Below are 15,189 nucleotides of genomic sequence, written 5' to 3'. Positions count from 1 at the left end.
GATGATTTCTGTCCTTAAGAGGGTCCTCCGGGTCTCCCGGGATGCTCCACTCTGTCTACGCCGGAAGGCCAAGAGAAACACTGTAATGCTTGTCCATCTGTCAATCCGCCCTTCCTGCGTGCGTGCTTTCGATCCTTTTTACTCTTCTTCGAAAAAGGAGACAGAGAAAGAAAACTCTTTCCTCCTTGGAAAAGCTAAGCCAAACCAACCGTGAGTTTTCTTTTAATTCTGAGATTGCGTCGCGACATTCGTTTCGAACGGATGAATGCCATCGTGATTCACAGCATTTCTCGTCCTCCTTTCAAGAAGAAGAAGAATCGATAGGCTTTCTCGCCAGGACGCGATTCCTGTAATTCAATCGTAACAATGGGAATACAGGAATTCAATTCTCTCAGTAGAATCACCATTTTAAACGTCTTTTTTTGTACGTTTAATGATGTTACGCGAAGCTCACTGCTTCTTTGAGCAGGTAAAAGTTCGAAACAAGAAAAGCTCTCGTTCTCAAGGCTAACTCTTTCGCTACGAGAGATAGGAGGCTCTTTCGTATCTCTCGCGCAACACCCATCTCTCCCCCTAGTTTAATATTTAATCTGCCATTCAGTTTCAAGGGGCTCCTTCGGAACTCGTTATATCACGTTAGTCACCGTCTACGATTGCATTTAATTAAACTTTTTTAAGCCCCCAGTTCCGCCGCCATTCCCGTGTCGCGGCGCGTTTTACCGCGGGTAATAAAATTAAGATACAAGCCGAAGCTCGAGCGCGGAAAAATCGAATTACCCGCTACGCAACCCGCCTCGCCGAGCATTACCTTTTCCTTTTCTTTCCTTTCGTTTCATTTTTTACAACGTACACATATGTGGCAATTCGTAGCGACGCAGGACGAAGGGAGAAAAAGAGGGGACTAAAATCTTACTGACCGCGGACCTTTTCTCCGTTACAGAGATTCACGGCGACGGATTTCAGTGATACGCGTCTAAGGGAAGGCTCGGGGCGCAACAGCTCGTTTCCTACGTGCACGAATACTGGAGGAATCTTCTCGTGGTAGGAACACCGACAATAATGCAGGAAAAAATCGAAGAAATGAGACTCGAGCAAACGCGTCTCAAGATCTCGTGATCCCAACAGCAACGTTCAGGATTGAAGAGCACTCGGAGATGGAGACGAACGGCGACGAGTTGTCTCTGGTCAGGTCCATCGTGAGGAACCTGTCATTGGACGAAACTCAGCGTCCAGCCGATCTGTTCTCTGTCAACGCTACAAAGGACACTGTGATCATCCACGAGGAGGCCATTTTGAACGATGTTTTCTCAAGAAGCGAGAAAGACTCGTCGTCGACCAGCGGCGTTGAACTGGGCTGGTACAATGATTCAACGACGATAGGATCGACGTACGGTCTGTCCTCGTCAACATTCTCCTCGATATCCTCGTCGTCGCCCAGTTCTGACAATTACACCGGCATATCGGACCTGTTCGTCTTCGAAGACCTGAACGATTACATCAATCGACTGAACTATAGCGCTTTCGTGAACCTGACGGCCTACTACGACGGAGGGGCTAATTTTAACCTGAACGGAACCGTGAACTGCACGTCCTCGATAGTTGCCGGCACCGGTGCTGGGGTCGTGAGGGATGCCGGCGAGTGCGGACCTACGACAGACGAGAAGACCAACGCCAACAGCTGGTGGGCTTTAATCCTCGTGATCGTACCCTGTTTAACCCTTTTCGGCAACGTATTGGTGATCTTGGCGGTGGTTCGAGAAAGAGCTCTGCAAACCGTCACGAACTACTTCATCGTAAGCCTGGCTGTCGCAGATCTCCTAGTAGCTGTGCTCGTCATGCCGTTTGCCGTCTACGTTCTGGTGAGCATTTTTCCCCATTTTTTTTTCTCTTCTTTTCTTCTCTTCGCTGCCGTCATCAATTTCCTCCGGTTTATAATCTGGCAATGTGTCACGCTTTTAACGCAATTTCCTTTCATCTTATATTCATTCCCCGGGCGTTTTTACAATCTCCAGGGATTCCGTGATATAGAAGCGTACTTAATCCATTTATCGCTTAACCGCGGAATTACGGAACCTCGTTATGCAACACGTTCCGCCGTTAATTACGCGCCCTTTGTCCCGATAAAAAGTATAGCCGTGTCGACTATTATCACGACGCGATTAATGAAAACTATTATGGTTTGAATTAGAAACTTCTTTCTGAATTCGTAAGTGAGCTTACGCTGGTATTACCTTCGGACTTTCGGGTTCTGTTTTATGGGGGAAAAAGGTGGAGATGCGGTGTTCCGTCGTCGTTCATTTCAGAGGTTGCGTTTATGGGATAGATACGGCGCGGCGGCAGAGGTAGCTAGAAATTGTTCCTGAGACTATAATTATCGTACAAAACGACGGTTTTGTTCGGGTCTCGGCGTTCCACGTAGCTCGTAGGCGAGCGCGAATACGAATGAAAACAGGATTACTTAATTAAAGCAATTTGAGTAATTCTTCGAGTGACGGTGCCGAATCCTGTGATAACGGATGACCTACTTCCTCGTTCGAAATGCTTCTGGGTTATAGTGCGGATATCAAACGGTGCACCCCCATACCACCGGGACCATTCTTCTACGCGTGCAGTATTTATTTAATAGCGATTTTATTAATGTTTCAGAATAAATTTCAGTCTCTGGTGCAGCGCGAAATAAATTTCCGTCCGGATTTATCTCGTTTCATTTTACAGACCGATGTCCACGTTTACGATCTCGTTTGCCCTTATTAAGTTCTTGGTATCCCGGTACGTCGTTTAATAGTAATCATCAAAGTTCGCAACGGAATACCTTTCTTCTCTCACTTTGATACACATCGCGGCGAATTTACGTTGCATCGGTTCCACTAGCAATTTTCCCTATTTACCCTCAACTCGATGAAATATAAACATTTACCGAAACGTTTTCCACGAAGAAAGACAATAATTCCATAAAACTCGTCGTGGGCATATGGTGCAGGAGATGGGAGGAGAAAGTGTCGAATTGAAGGGTCGTAAAAATATCGTAAAAGTCGAATTTTGGGCCACAGAGTCATTCGTATTCCGTTTCCCTCGCCTATATTTCCCGAAACTTTTTATCTGAACCACTCGAAGCAGTTACTCGAATGAAAATTTCGGTGACGTTTCGATTTATTCACAGCATCGTTTTAGTTCCGAACTATACGGCCCGGTATCCAGTGAAACTTTTTTCCCTCGATAAATGGACCAAATTCGCGCTTTCTCTCTCTCTCTCTCTTCGTGTTAACGGCGATCAAATAAATGGTAATTTGTACAAGCAAATCATGGTTGTTCCGCTATAATCTCTGGCCATTCGTCCATGAATTATTACACGATTCGATGTTTTACGTGTGTCCGCTGTTAAATGCCGGTTCAATAGCTCCGATAAAGGGTTCTCCGTGCGAATTAACAAGCCGCACAGTTTCAGCTCGAAATGATTTTACACTTCGATATACCTAACGTACCTCGAACAGTCGCGAACTTTTCGAAAGAATTTTTTCTTCTTCTGCGAAAGAAAAAAGCATGTGTCGATTGTCACGCGACGTCATATATTCTTCGAGCGATCATGTGACGGCAATGCTATTTCGCGTGTCACGAGTTTGCACAGCGCGAGTTACTGCAGAGCACCATTTTGTAAGCAAAACGCGTATGCAGGTCGAAATAGTAATCGTACACGTGCCGTTTCCCTTCGTTTACGCTAATTAACTTTCGCCGGGGTTACACTGTAAGTTACATAGGGGAACATAATTTATTCCACGAGACCGACATGAAACCTAATGACCGTCAAAGATGTACACCACTTGGAATATACATGAGAAACATCGAAATTCATCGGTTAAAGGGTGGGAGGGGAGTGGAAGTAAAAGTTGTCGTTCGCAGGAAATTAGAGAATCTCGAAGCTAATTACCAAATGAAATTATTCACGGTAGATTGTAAGATATGCAGAGTCGATCGACTTCACGAATCGGAAACGTAAAGTTTCATTACCAAATTAGACCTCAGGGAATTCCCAATAAACCGATAAGGTGTTCGGTCCATGTAAACTAAATACCTGGCTGGTTTAAACCGATTTCCATTTCCTATGAAATAACCTTTCTAATACATAATTATAGTGTTTCGCATAACTTGCCCAGAAATATTATTTACGTACAGGGTGGACCAAAACTAAGGTGCTCTTTTGCAGACAGTTACGATGAATAGAGAAGAGCGTTGTATGATTTGTATTAATATAGCCCGTGTGTGCTGTCGCACTGAGCCGACTGATTAAAAAATGGACAAATGCGTGTTGCCTTTCTAACTTTGTGTAACTTTTATTGTATGTAAAAACTAAGTGACTAGTTTGACTGATAGATGTTGTTGCTCTGATGGTTGTAATGATTCTGACTTTTCGAGAGCTCGTCTTCGCCCTCGAGAGCGGTGGTTCTTGAAAAATACGCTGATTGGTGAATATTTTCTAGGGTGTATTAAAACTTCGTTGTTGGGTTAGATGTTTTTTATTTTGATTAGATGTTTGTCCCTTGGTTAGATGTTGTTGTATGATTTTGTATTAATGTAGCCCGTGTGTGCGTCGCACTGAGCCGACTGATTAAAAAATGGACAAATGCGTGTTGCCTTTCTAACTTTGTGTAACTTTTATTGTATGTAAAAACTAAGTGACTAGTTTGACTGATAGATGTTGTTGCTCTGATGGTTGTAATGATTCTGACTTCTCGAGAGCTCGTCTTCGCCCTCGAGAGTGGTGGTTCTTGAAAAATACGCTGATTGATGAATATTTTCTAGTATTCATCGCCAATCAACGTGCCTAATTTTCTCGCCAACTCCTTCCAGTGCGCCCTTAGCGCGCTTTACCCTGGTGGAGTGGGAGAAGATCCCAAGGGGTAACCAAATGTTTATAATAATTCGGGAAATTCCTCCGGGTGACTCATCGGCCAGCGGACCGTTACAGACAATTGTACCCTTCGGAAACCCGAGGTTTATGGCATGTTCTTAAGCTATTGAGCGCGAAAGGCACAAGCGGCAAAAAACTCTAATTAAGTGATTCTACCGGCCTTCGCTAGGATGGACGTTAAAGCATAAAATAGTAAAGTAAATCCTAATCTCAAAAACAGCCTGTAGGTGCGATCGTGCCATAAACCTTTGCTGAATGAAACCTAACAAGCGTCTAGCAATAGTTATCTGGCGAATTAACTTTTTTAACTAACAGAACGTTCACATTCTCTTCTGACGTATGTACGTGGTCGTCCGCTTGTTATTTCATCGTGTACAGGACTCGTTCCTTTGAAGGAGGGTGTTAAAAAAAGGCCAATTTTGGCATACACCCGGAACGAAAAATTTTTTTACAGCATGATTCTACGCATGCTAAGGAACGAAAAAGGTAATTGTCATTTTTCCCGGAAACGATGGGAAAGTTACGAAAAATGCGGTTCAAGGTAAGAGTATGACCATACTTAGGTATAATTTATATTCCGTCTCGTTTTCTTCGGATGATGGTCTGTTCGTAAATTAACCACTTAAAAACTCATATTGAGTATTATTTACAAAGATTGTTGTACATTAGTGTTTAATAAAAACCAAAAATAATTAATGAAAAATTAATCGAAACAAGGAATTCTTTGATGACACAATGCTTATATTCTAAGCAAACAGAAACCAATAATTATTTATTCTCGAAGTGATAAAAGTCATAATAAACTACCGTGCATGTAATAAAATAATCGTCATGATAGGGATACGGTAAAAAAGTAAGACTCCAACAGAATTTGCATTTCTTAACTGTGTATCCGGTGATTTCATTTCTCCACTAATTTTCTTTCCTGACTTTTTTTTTCGTTCCTTAGGATGCGCAGAATCATGCTGTAAAAAAATTTTTCCTTCCAGCCGTATGCCAAAATTGGCCTTTTTTTAACATCCTCCTTTCTTAAACCACTTTACGTATCGTCTTATCTACCGGTCCTGCTTTCTTCAATTTCCTTTCGAATTTATTCACATTCATTCTGATTTCATTGCACCCCTTTCTTTGGATTCGCCAGATAACTATTGCCACATACGTTCCTCTGTACTCATCCTAACCCCTTGACATACAAATAAAATTGAACTCGACGCGTCCAAAAAATGCTATTTATTTTGCAGCTCAAATTATCAGCTATGTAAGCTTCACGTTGATGTTTGTATATTTACATATTTTCATTGCTAAATATCTTAAGATAATGTTTTTAAACAATATTAAAGAATAATAATTAAGTAAGAAATAGTAACTAATAAATTGGCATCATTTTGCTAGTTGAAGGTATATGTTCAAGAAAATGTGCACAATTCTTCGCTTGTAACCGAGTTGGGCACACACTTTGCGAAGGTCTGCCGCGTGTTAGATAATCAAGCAGAGACAAATGACGTAGCATGCCTTCTGTAATACCGAATCGGAAATTTACGATTGGTTCCTTTGTCGAACTGGGTAATTTGATATATAGAATATAAGCATTATAAACAGCCATATCAAACATACCATAAAATATTGGGAATAAACGTGACCTAGTAACTGTCGCGTCTTGGAGACGTGAACGTCGACAATGGAACACGAAACATTCGACATCTCGTAGACGTGAAAGTATGTCAAGTGATTAAGATTCTTCAAAGAATTTTCATTAAAATAGTACCTAACTTTTGGTCCACCCTGTATTAAACGATTCTCTCTCGGTAAACATCTCCACATTTTAATCTGGTCCTTTCTTTCACGACGTGTTTCCACGTTGAACTGACCAATACTCCGGCGGGTAAGTAGAGGTTCGAGCATCTATCGAGATGATAAAGCCGAGACGTCCCGGGCTGGATATTAACGCGATGCAGCGTACTAAAATCCCTCGTCGACCGCTTAAACGATCGTTCGCGAGTTTCACATTAAACGGTTTAGCGACGCGTGTGTGTGCCTATAATGTGTCGCAACGACAATGTCGCGGCGCGAGTGTCGTGCTACGATCGAAGCACTTTACTCGGCTGCCAGCGTGGACCTGCGTTCTACCAGTTTCCACTTTCGCGAAATGTTCGAAACTGTTGTCTGCAAGTCTGTTTTCGTCACGCACAACTTCCTCAGATATTCTCCGAATGTTACGATCCGAACTACAAATTTTAACTGTCAACGTAAACATCTTTATCACGCGATTAATCATTTTCACTTAATTCCATTGTTATTCTGAAGCTTGATGTGTATTTTCTCCACGCATGTAGTACAGTAATTCTACTATATTTATTTCGACGGTAACTCCATACCATTGACTCATTTCGAAATTATAGTTCGAGCTACGCTCGAAAAAGATGAACATTTTTTTACCGGTGTTGGGGACTTGCACGATACTGTACAGCCCTCAGATTATTGCACACTAGTGCCGTCGTATTTCCTCTCGAAGGATCACCCGAATTGTCTCCAGGAAACTAAGTATCACTGTGGTCGTTGCGCCACTGCCAACACGCCCTTACCATACCACCGTCCAAAACCTTTTTCTATTTTTCCGCACAACTTTTTCTTTTCCAGCTTCTTCAGATTTCCAGTTTCCGCTCGTTCGTTTCTCCTTCGTCCTCGAGTAGCTTAGGAATTTTCCGTTTCCACTACTTTCTCTATCTCTACTTCCGTAAATAAATCATTTTTCTTATCACCGAATCCACGTCGAACTTGATTCAACCAAGTTACCAAGCATTCACTGCTCGATGTTGAAACTACCCCTCGTGCCGTTAGTTTGCATTCGATATTTGCGGTCAGAATTTTATACTGGAAATAGTATCGCGAGTCGTAGTCCAAACATTGTTCGTTTATTGTCCGTCGGCTGACCTTTTTTTTTGCAAAGTGTCGTTTCGAGTGTATACTAACGAGACTTTGCCTGGTGTACGCGACGCAATATATTCCAAGAAGTAACTTTGAAGAAGATATTCCCGGAGGAACGTTCAGGGCATCCTTTTCCGCGACCTAACGGAAAGCTGATTGGTAATTCGTTTTTATCGGTTCTCCGGCAGTTGTAAGCTTTTACGACTGGGTGTACGTGGATCATCCGTGAGTTTGTGGGAATTTTTTAAATCATTACCGGTGGTCTGTACTCGTTCGGTAGGGCTTATCGAACGTTTCCTTTTATATTTCCCAACTTAGGGAGCACGGATTAATTAGGTAAAGAGGGAGCGCATAGTCGAGATCAGAGTGTAGATAATAAAAAGTGGACGATTTTGTTCCGCAATTCCCCTCATTGTTGGCCATTTTCCATACTACGTTACACCGCGGTAATTTATACCCCGACCATTTCTCATCCAATTTGCCCGGCCGTTAAGGATTTCAGCCTTATTTTTTTTTATTAGTCCATAGAAATTTTTTCATCGCCGCCGGTTGAACGTTTCGCTCGAACGTAACACAGGGAGAACGGCCATTTCCACGTTGTTCGTTTCGTAGAATGTCCTCGAGAGCAGGCGCTGCTAAAGATTATCTCGGAGGTAAAATTTGATAAAGTTTAACCGTGTTCGATTGGTCTGGTTTTTGTTTCGTAGCGGGGTAGTAGAGCCCGCTGGATCGTTACGTTTTAGCACACCCCGTGTATATTACGTTGCAGCGATAAACCGAGTCGCGTTTCACAGTCACGTCGAGGCTTGCCACGCGATATTTCCGGTCCCGAGCAAAAGTCATCCTGTTATTATTACATTTTTCGAGACACGAGCGAGAGGCAGCTGCGCGGTTCTCTAGCTGCTCCTCCTCGCCGTATCTCAGCTGGCGCACTCCGTAGCCAGTCGTAAATCTTTTCGTGAATTTATGTAGGTCGACACTCGTTTGCTCTTACGTTAGCCAGATACGTATGTATATATGTGTATTTATAACCGTGTCTCGTTTCTTCCCGAATCACGCTCGCGGCTATTGCGCGATGTCGATTTTAATTAAAATCTAAATTACTTAACCGATTCGGGTTTACCGTCGTTCCCCTACATCTGCTTTTTCCGCTCGCGCGACATTATCGATGTCCCATTGATTTATAAGACGGAAAGACGTCTTCATGCTTCTCCTCCGTTCGTCGATGAACGAGAGAGCAAGTGAGCAGAAGAGAGAGAGAGGAAGAGAGGGAGGAGGACGATAAACGACGCGTTCGAGGAGGATCGATTGGGAAAGCTACTTTTCCAATCCCCCCCGTTGCGCCTGTAATTTCCTTTCTTCGACGACTTCTACCGTCCTCGCCCCGCCATCGTCAGCGCGTTGGTGATCTATGGGGAAGTCACGTGCCTTATCGGCGTCGATCGAACCGGAATTCGCGGCGAGTTATTGCAGTTTTGGTAAAATGTCCGCGCGTGACGCGCTCTGCCGATCGTGAGATGGGGCGAAAGTGGAGGGAAAATTTGGTGGATAGGGGGTTGGGATATTCAACGGCGAGAAACGGAAGGGAGTAAAGAGAGAGAGAGAGAGAGAGAAGGGGTGTAGTAGTGGCGTGATCGCGAGCAATTTCAACCCGTTTTCCTCCCGCCTGCCTCCGTAATCCCTCAAATCGAAGGAGTAGCCTCACCACTCAGCCGTTTTACGGAGTGGAATAACACGGTAGATCGCCAGCCGGGACAAGGTCTATGTTAATAACACGGATCGCTTCATTGCATGCATGCTTATTACTTAGCGGACTCACAGCCCAGTTTTGATTCGAGCCGTGTACATATAGGTTAAACCATTCGCTAACATGAATATTAATGTTCGCGCCGAAGGAACCGACCGCCGTTTTTCTTCTCTGAATAGAACATGATCGTGTGCAAGACCACAACCGCTTGGCCTTGTCGACTCTCTCTCTCTCTCTCTCCTATAAACACGAGTAATCTCTTCCTTTTACGTCATTCTTGCGCTTGAATTTCAAACGAGCTCGCTCTAATTGCCTTCGACGGTTAACCGGACGCTTTAAGGGAGTATTTGAAAGGGTTGAAAAAAATATCGATCTTTTTTTGATCGTATTTTCTCAAAGTATGTCATGTTGAAAATGTGTTGCTAAAATTCCACGCCTGAAATCGACGATATGGCAAAGTTACAGTGATTTGAAGAAAATGATTAGGCGCTAGAAACGCTAAGTGTCTTACAAAGCGGCTGCCATGATTTTTCAGTAACGAATCAATCAATCAATCTCATCCAAATTTCACTTACGTATAAAATAGGTATCCCTTTATCGTCTGCACTAGAATTATGTCAATGGCTGCAGTAGTTTTCGTTTTATTGCCTGAAGAAGTTGAAATTTTCACAATAAAAATGATACGTTTGCGTTGCTGCCATTTTTTTTTTTTTGCTTTATTCTTAAACGGTATTATCAGCTTTCTGCATCTGCGATACGTAGTGGGAAGTTTGCCAATATTATTGAGTCTGAGGAAAGTGAGGGTGAAAATGGAATTAGAGCGTCGAAACGAAGCTGGATATTTGAAAAAGAGATCTAACAGAGCTACAGCATTATGTCTATAGAAGTAACTACTTCATCGAAAATATAAGGAAAATAGAAAAAGGGATGAATTGTTGTCCGTGCAAGCGTTCGTTTCGCTCGTGCGATTGATCGCTTTTCATCAAGTTAAAAGCTAAACGATCGGTAAAGTTTCCATTCGAATGGTATCGTTCCCGATACCGCCTTCCCCGTGATTTTCAGATTGATCGTGCGGCGAAAACGCAGTACAACAACAACAACAATGGATACGTAGGGCAATGGTTAAACTGCACATGGTGAACATCGGAACGTCAATGCACGTCATACGATACATCACAGCCTGGCGTTTGCAGTTTCGTTAGAGTTGGGTAATGAAAAATTCGGGCCAGCAGATTTTACGACTTAAACGTGCACCACCATGCTTCTAGCCTGAACGACGTCACGTAAATTCAGTTCACGGTATGAAATTATTCTTCGAGGGTCGAGCAACTTTTTAAATACTCGGCGAAATTTCTCTGTGTAAAAAGTCCTCTTCTCGTTGAGAGTCGAGGAGGCGGGAAATTTAAAATTCAGCCAGGAGCGATAACGCGTCCGTAATAAATCACGGGGTTATGTATAAACGGCGCGGTAGGACTAAACCCTCGACGTCTAGCGCAGAGAGAGAGAGAGAGAGAGAGAGAGAGCGTGAGCGTGGCGAGGCTTTCACGGGCACGAGGTCGTCGCCACTCCTTTCAGCGGCGCGTGCTCCACTCGCGAGCTACGCCGACATCTTGCGCGTCGTTCCACGTAACCGATATAATTTCAGGCCACTTGCGGACCCATTCATAACTTTCAACCGCCTTTATTCCGCGTCCTGAGATGCATAATGGTTTTCGTAGAGAAGGAGCGTTTGAACGAGCGCGTATCACGACGCAACGCGTTACACTTGGTCACATTGTGCGCCTGGATCTTAATGCACCGACGTATTTCTCGTCTGCCGCGAGATAGTTTGTTCGAGCGTTAAGCGGTCGATCCCTTTGGCTGGAGCGAAACAACAGGGTTAAATACGGCTGCGAGGGCAAAGAGATGCGATGCAACCTACAAAGCGGTTTTCCTACGGATTTCAGCCCGGACAACTCGAATATTATACCCTTTAATTAGCTGGAGAAAAAAACGCTTTATTTATATATTCGGCGCTCTCCTGCTTGGAGGCAACGGACGTTGCCTGAATTTTAACGTTGAAGACGTGTGCGATTTAATGAAGCTCGTGATAAAAATTCAAGCTTCCCCGGCGAGAGAAACGGAATACGTGTCCTTAGAACGTTCGTGAAGCATTGCTTACAAATAATGCAGCAAACGGAATTATCATGAAAATAGTTGGCTACTCTCGGCTTTTCTGCAGAGTATATATATATATATGTATATGCACATATAGTAGTGAATATTCGAGTGGTTCTCTTGCATTTGCATTCTTATTTTAGCAGGAGGGGTTATGGAAGGTGAGGAATGGTGAAATAAACTGAAACTCTTTTATATATATGTCTTTATCCCTTCAGGCTCTCCTTAAGACTGCCTCGTCTCGTTCCTTATTTCCGGGTCCCGTCCGCACGCTCCCATCCCTCGCGGTCACACTACGTTCTTTTCTACGTCCTGGCGACGATTCCACTGTGTCCTTTTCTAAAACAACGGTTGGCCGCGTCTCTCTCTCGCCATGACTCACACAGCCATATCGCTTACATTCTGCATCTCTTCAGATTCAAATGAGCTTATCGTCTGCGATGTATTAGAATTATGCTTCTCCTTGGACATGCGCTTTTACACTTGCCGTAACCTCTGTGGCAGGTAAAGTGCCATATGCCTGTCACTTGAAACGAAACGTAACGTTGACGGGAAAGATTCGCAAAGATTTTTCACTGAGAATGGGACAAGTGATTTGCAAAATGGTCTGGCACCGGAGAGCTCGTAAATTCAGCATATCGACATTCACTTTCCATTCACGCCACCGTTAAAAGCCAAATGCGATATACATATAGATATATACAAGTTAACGGGTCGAGTTCAGTTAGTTGGAGTGTCCATTTTTCATCTACGTTCAGATGCCAACCGATAGGTTCCCGATCGTTCTTCTGAACACCGCCGGAAGGAAGAAATGGTTGGATACGAAGGATTCCAGTCTTCCGGTGTCACCATGCGCATTTATCAAGTTCACGAGGTCAGAACGGGTATAACCGCGGCGGTAAAACTACCGGTTGTCATTGTAGAGAAACCTGGAGGATATTTTTTATTTTAAAGTGAACATTATTCGTCCGAATGATCCCCGATCCCGTATGCAAATGGGGAGGTCTGACGTATAATTCTTTCAATATGTTTTTATTGGAGTCGATAATAGCTCCTTGATATAACTTGAACTTTCCCTCGCGAGGGTGGCTATGATCAAGCATTTCTTCACCAATCAGAATTCTATCGATCGTTTCGTAAAAGAAATCTATCCTTTCGGTTGACCATGCCCCCAAGTATAGAAGGGATCTTTCACGGATGTTAAACAGATGACCTGTCGCATTTTTTCGAATCAAAATGGAAAGAGCATGAATCGACCATTCCTCCACGTCATCGTAATTCTACCTGATTGTGGCGTGAAAATCGTATCCGTTGTAACGTGACCCAGAAACTTCGGATCGAGCGAAAAGTTTCATGAATTATTGAGAGTAGTAAGCCACCGACTTTTTAATTAATAGCTTCAGTACGTTCCTATCGGCCATCGATTACCATCAATAAAAATGCACCTAATGTCATTTCGAACTAAATGTCCCTACGGTAAAAATTTATCGCGGAAGAAAAGATTGAATATGTGAAAGAAACGTACGAGATTCCTTCGAAATAATTGACAGATGCTTGCAAAAGAAGAAATTTAGAAAAATTATCGAAAATGTTGGGACGGTCTGATTAATGTCGACTAGTACTACTTGTGTGTGATCGCGCGACTCGTTGTCAGTAGTATAGCCGTACGTATGGTTGAACACGCAACAGCAGAAACGCAACACGAAACTCGATTGTGTTATTGCAACTTGTGAAGTTGCATCTGGAACAATTTCAGCTGGCAAATTATTTTAATGAAATAAGTCGAATAACTATTTTGGCGTTCGCAGAAGGGAATCCACTAGGAGGAAATTGATAAAGGGAATTTTTTAAAGGTCCATTAAATTGAAATATACATGGACCTTGAAATTTCGTCTGACAAAAGAATCTTCAAAGAACCACTTTTATTAATGGTTTCGCTCGTTGTACATGATTGGCCGTAAGATAAACAGCTGTTCCGACTGAAGTATTATGTGCCAGCTAGCACAATCTCTGGAAATGTTCATCTCCTCGAAACGGTTCACTCGGAAAAAATGGCGCAAAGTGCACAGCACGAGAAACTGCTCATTTTTCAGAGAGATCACACAGTGATTAATACTGCAGGGAACGAATTCTGACAAAGGGCGAGCGTAAACCCTGAAAATGGGGATTGTACACGATGCGATGAAATGCAACGTTCGCGATAAAATATTCTCGTGGAACCGGGTCCGTTCCACGGAGGAAAGATGTGCTGTCACACAGTTTTGTGTCGTTGATGTTTCCGCTGACGTCACTGTGCTGTCGTAAAGCGCACAGAAATCACGAAATTAAACGTGACCGGGAACATTTCTCTTGCAAATGACTCGGACGTGGTAAAAAAAAACAAAAAAAAAAGCTGAACGAGCTTCGTTAAAAAAGCTATATATACATACATACATATATCTAGATTTTTACGACCGCAAAGGATGATTGGACGCGAAGGTAGGGAGAGAGTGTCGTTTAGATAATTCTGGTTCTGATAATTCTGGGGTTAGTCTTACCGAAGTTTAGCGTGGCGAAGTGCACTCAGGAGGAGATAGGAGTAAGAGACGATTGAATGAATCGAACCTTTTCTATCCGAAGTATTTCGGCCCGCACAATTACAGTACGTCCATTCGTCAATCTCCCCGTGAACGATCTTGCCCTGAATTGACAAGGTGATCGCGGAGCGAGTAATTTCCCAGAATATTTCCTCGTCGCATTTAGGATACCGTTTGCTTCTCACGTTGGTTCAACGAAGGAGGTGTGTCTCGTGCAAAAACGAAACCCTCCTTTCAGTTCTATGCACGATGTTAAAGGTTCCAACACGACGGTGTGTAATCTCGTTTCTAACATTGGCTCGTCGATCGAAAGCTTCGAAATATGCTGAGAATTGTTACCTTTCTTTCGTGGGATTAATTTCACCGGCGGAGGGGAGCTAGCTTCTATTTTAATCCACGCCGCCGTAACATCCACTTTCTCTCCGTAATGATTTTCTGATTAGCATCGACTTTTAAAGTGAAAAATGGCGAAATTGAAACGATCCACGCGGCTGCAGCAACCTCGATTAAAAAAAAAAAAACGACCAACCATAATGTCCGCGAACGTCGTTAGTGGTAATTTAAAACTCGACTCGGCGAAACTTTCGGCCGCATTTATAGCAACGAACCGCTCACGGTCTGGTGCAAACTTAATCCATTTCAGGCTGAATTTCTACGGTGTGTTATCGAGCCGAGGCATCGAACGAGGAAATCGGCGTGTCGTAACGCGTTGTGCAACCAAATGTTCCGGGCACAAAACAGGCCGAAGGGAAACAATTTTCCTTGCGCCTATTCGTCGTGAACGCGACCCCTTGATCGATCGTAAATTACCTTGGATCGATGTTCGAACAAGGGGTCAACCAGTTTAGGGATACCTTTCACCCTGAAAACGACTTCCA

General features: G+C 43.3%; 2 protein-coding genes across 2 annotated transcripts in view; both read left to right on the top strand.

The window, feature by feature from the left end:
* The first annotated feature begins 1,154 nt into the window (after positions 1–1,154).
* On the top strand, positions 1,155–1,821 carry LOC108580257. Its single transcript, XM_017943968.1, has 2 exons — positions 1,155–1,751; positions 1,813–1,821. Exons 1-2 carry the CDS (start codon positions 1,155–1,157, stop codon positions 1,819–1,821), a joined length of 606 nt encoding a protein of 201 aa, XP_017799457.1.
* LOC108580360 (dopamine D2-like receptor) overlaps positions 1,806–15,189 on the top strand; it is a 171,433-nt gene continuing 158,049 nt past the window's right edge. Inside the window, exon 1 of the mRNA XM_017944094.1 lies at positions 1,806–1,859. Coding sequence (XP_017799583.1) covers positions 1,836–1,859 — 24 coding nt within the window. The 5' untranslated portion in view covers positions 1,806–1,835. The remainder of the gene's footprint in view (positions 1,860–15,189) is intronic.

This window comes from Habropoda laboriosa, unplaced genomic scaffold, assembly GCF_001263275.1.
Source record: "Habropoda laboriosa isolate 0110345459 unplaced genomic scaffold, ASM126327v1 scaffold9, whole genome shotgun sequence".
Lineage (NCBI taxonomy): Eukaryota > Metazoa > Arthropoda > Insecta > Hymenoptera > Apidae > Habropoda > Habropoda laboriosa.
The sequence above is the reverse complement of the archived record's forward strand: the minus strand, read 5'-3'. Positions and strand labels throughout refer to the sequence as shown.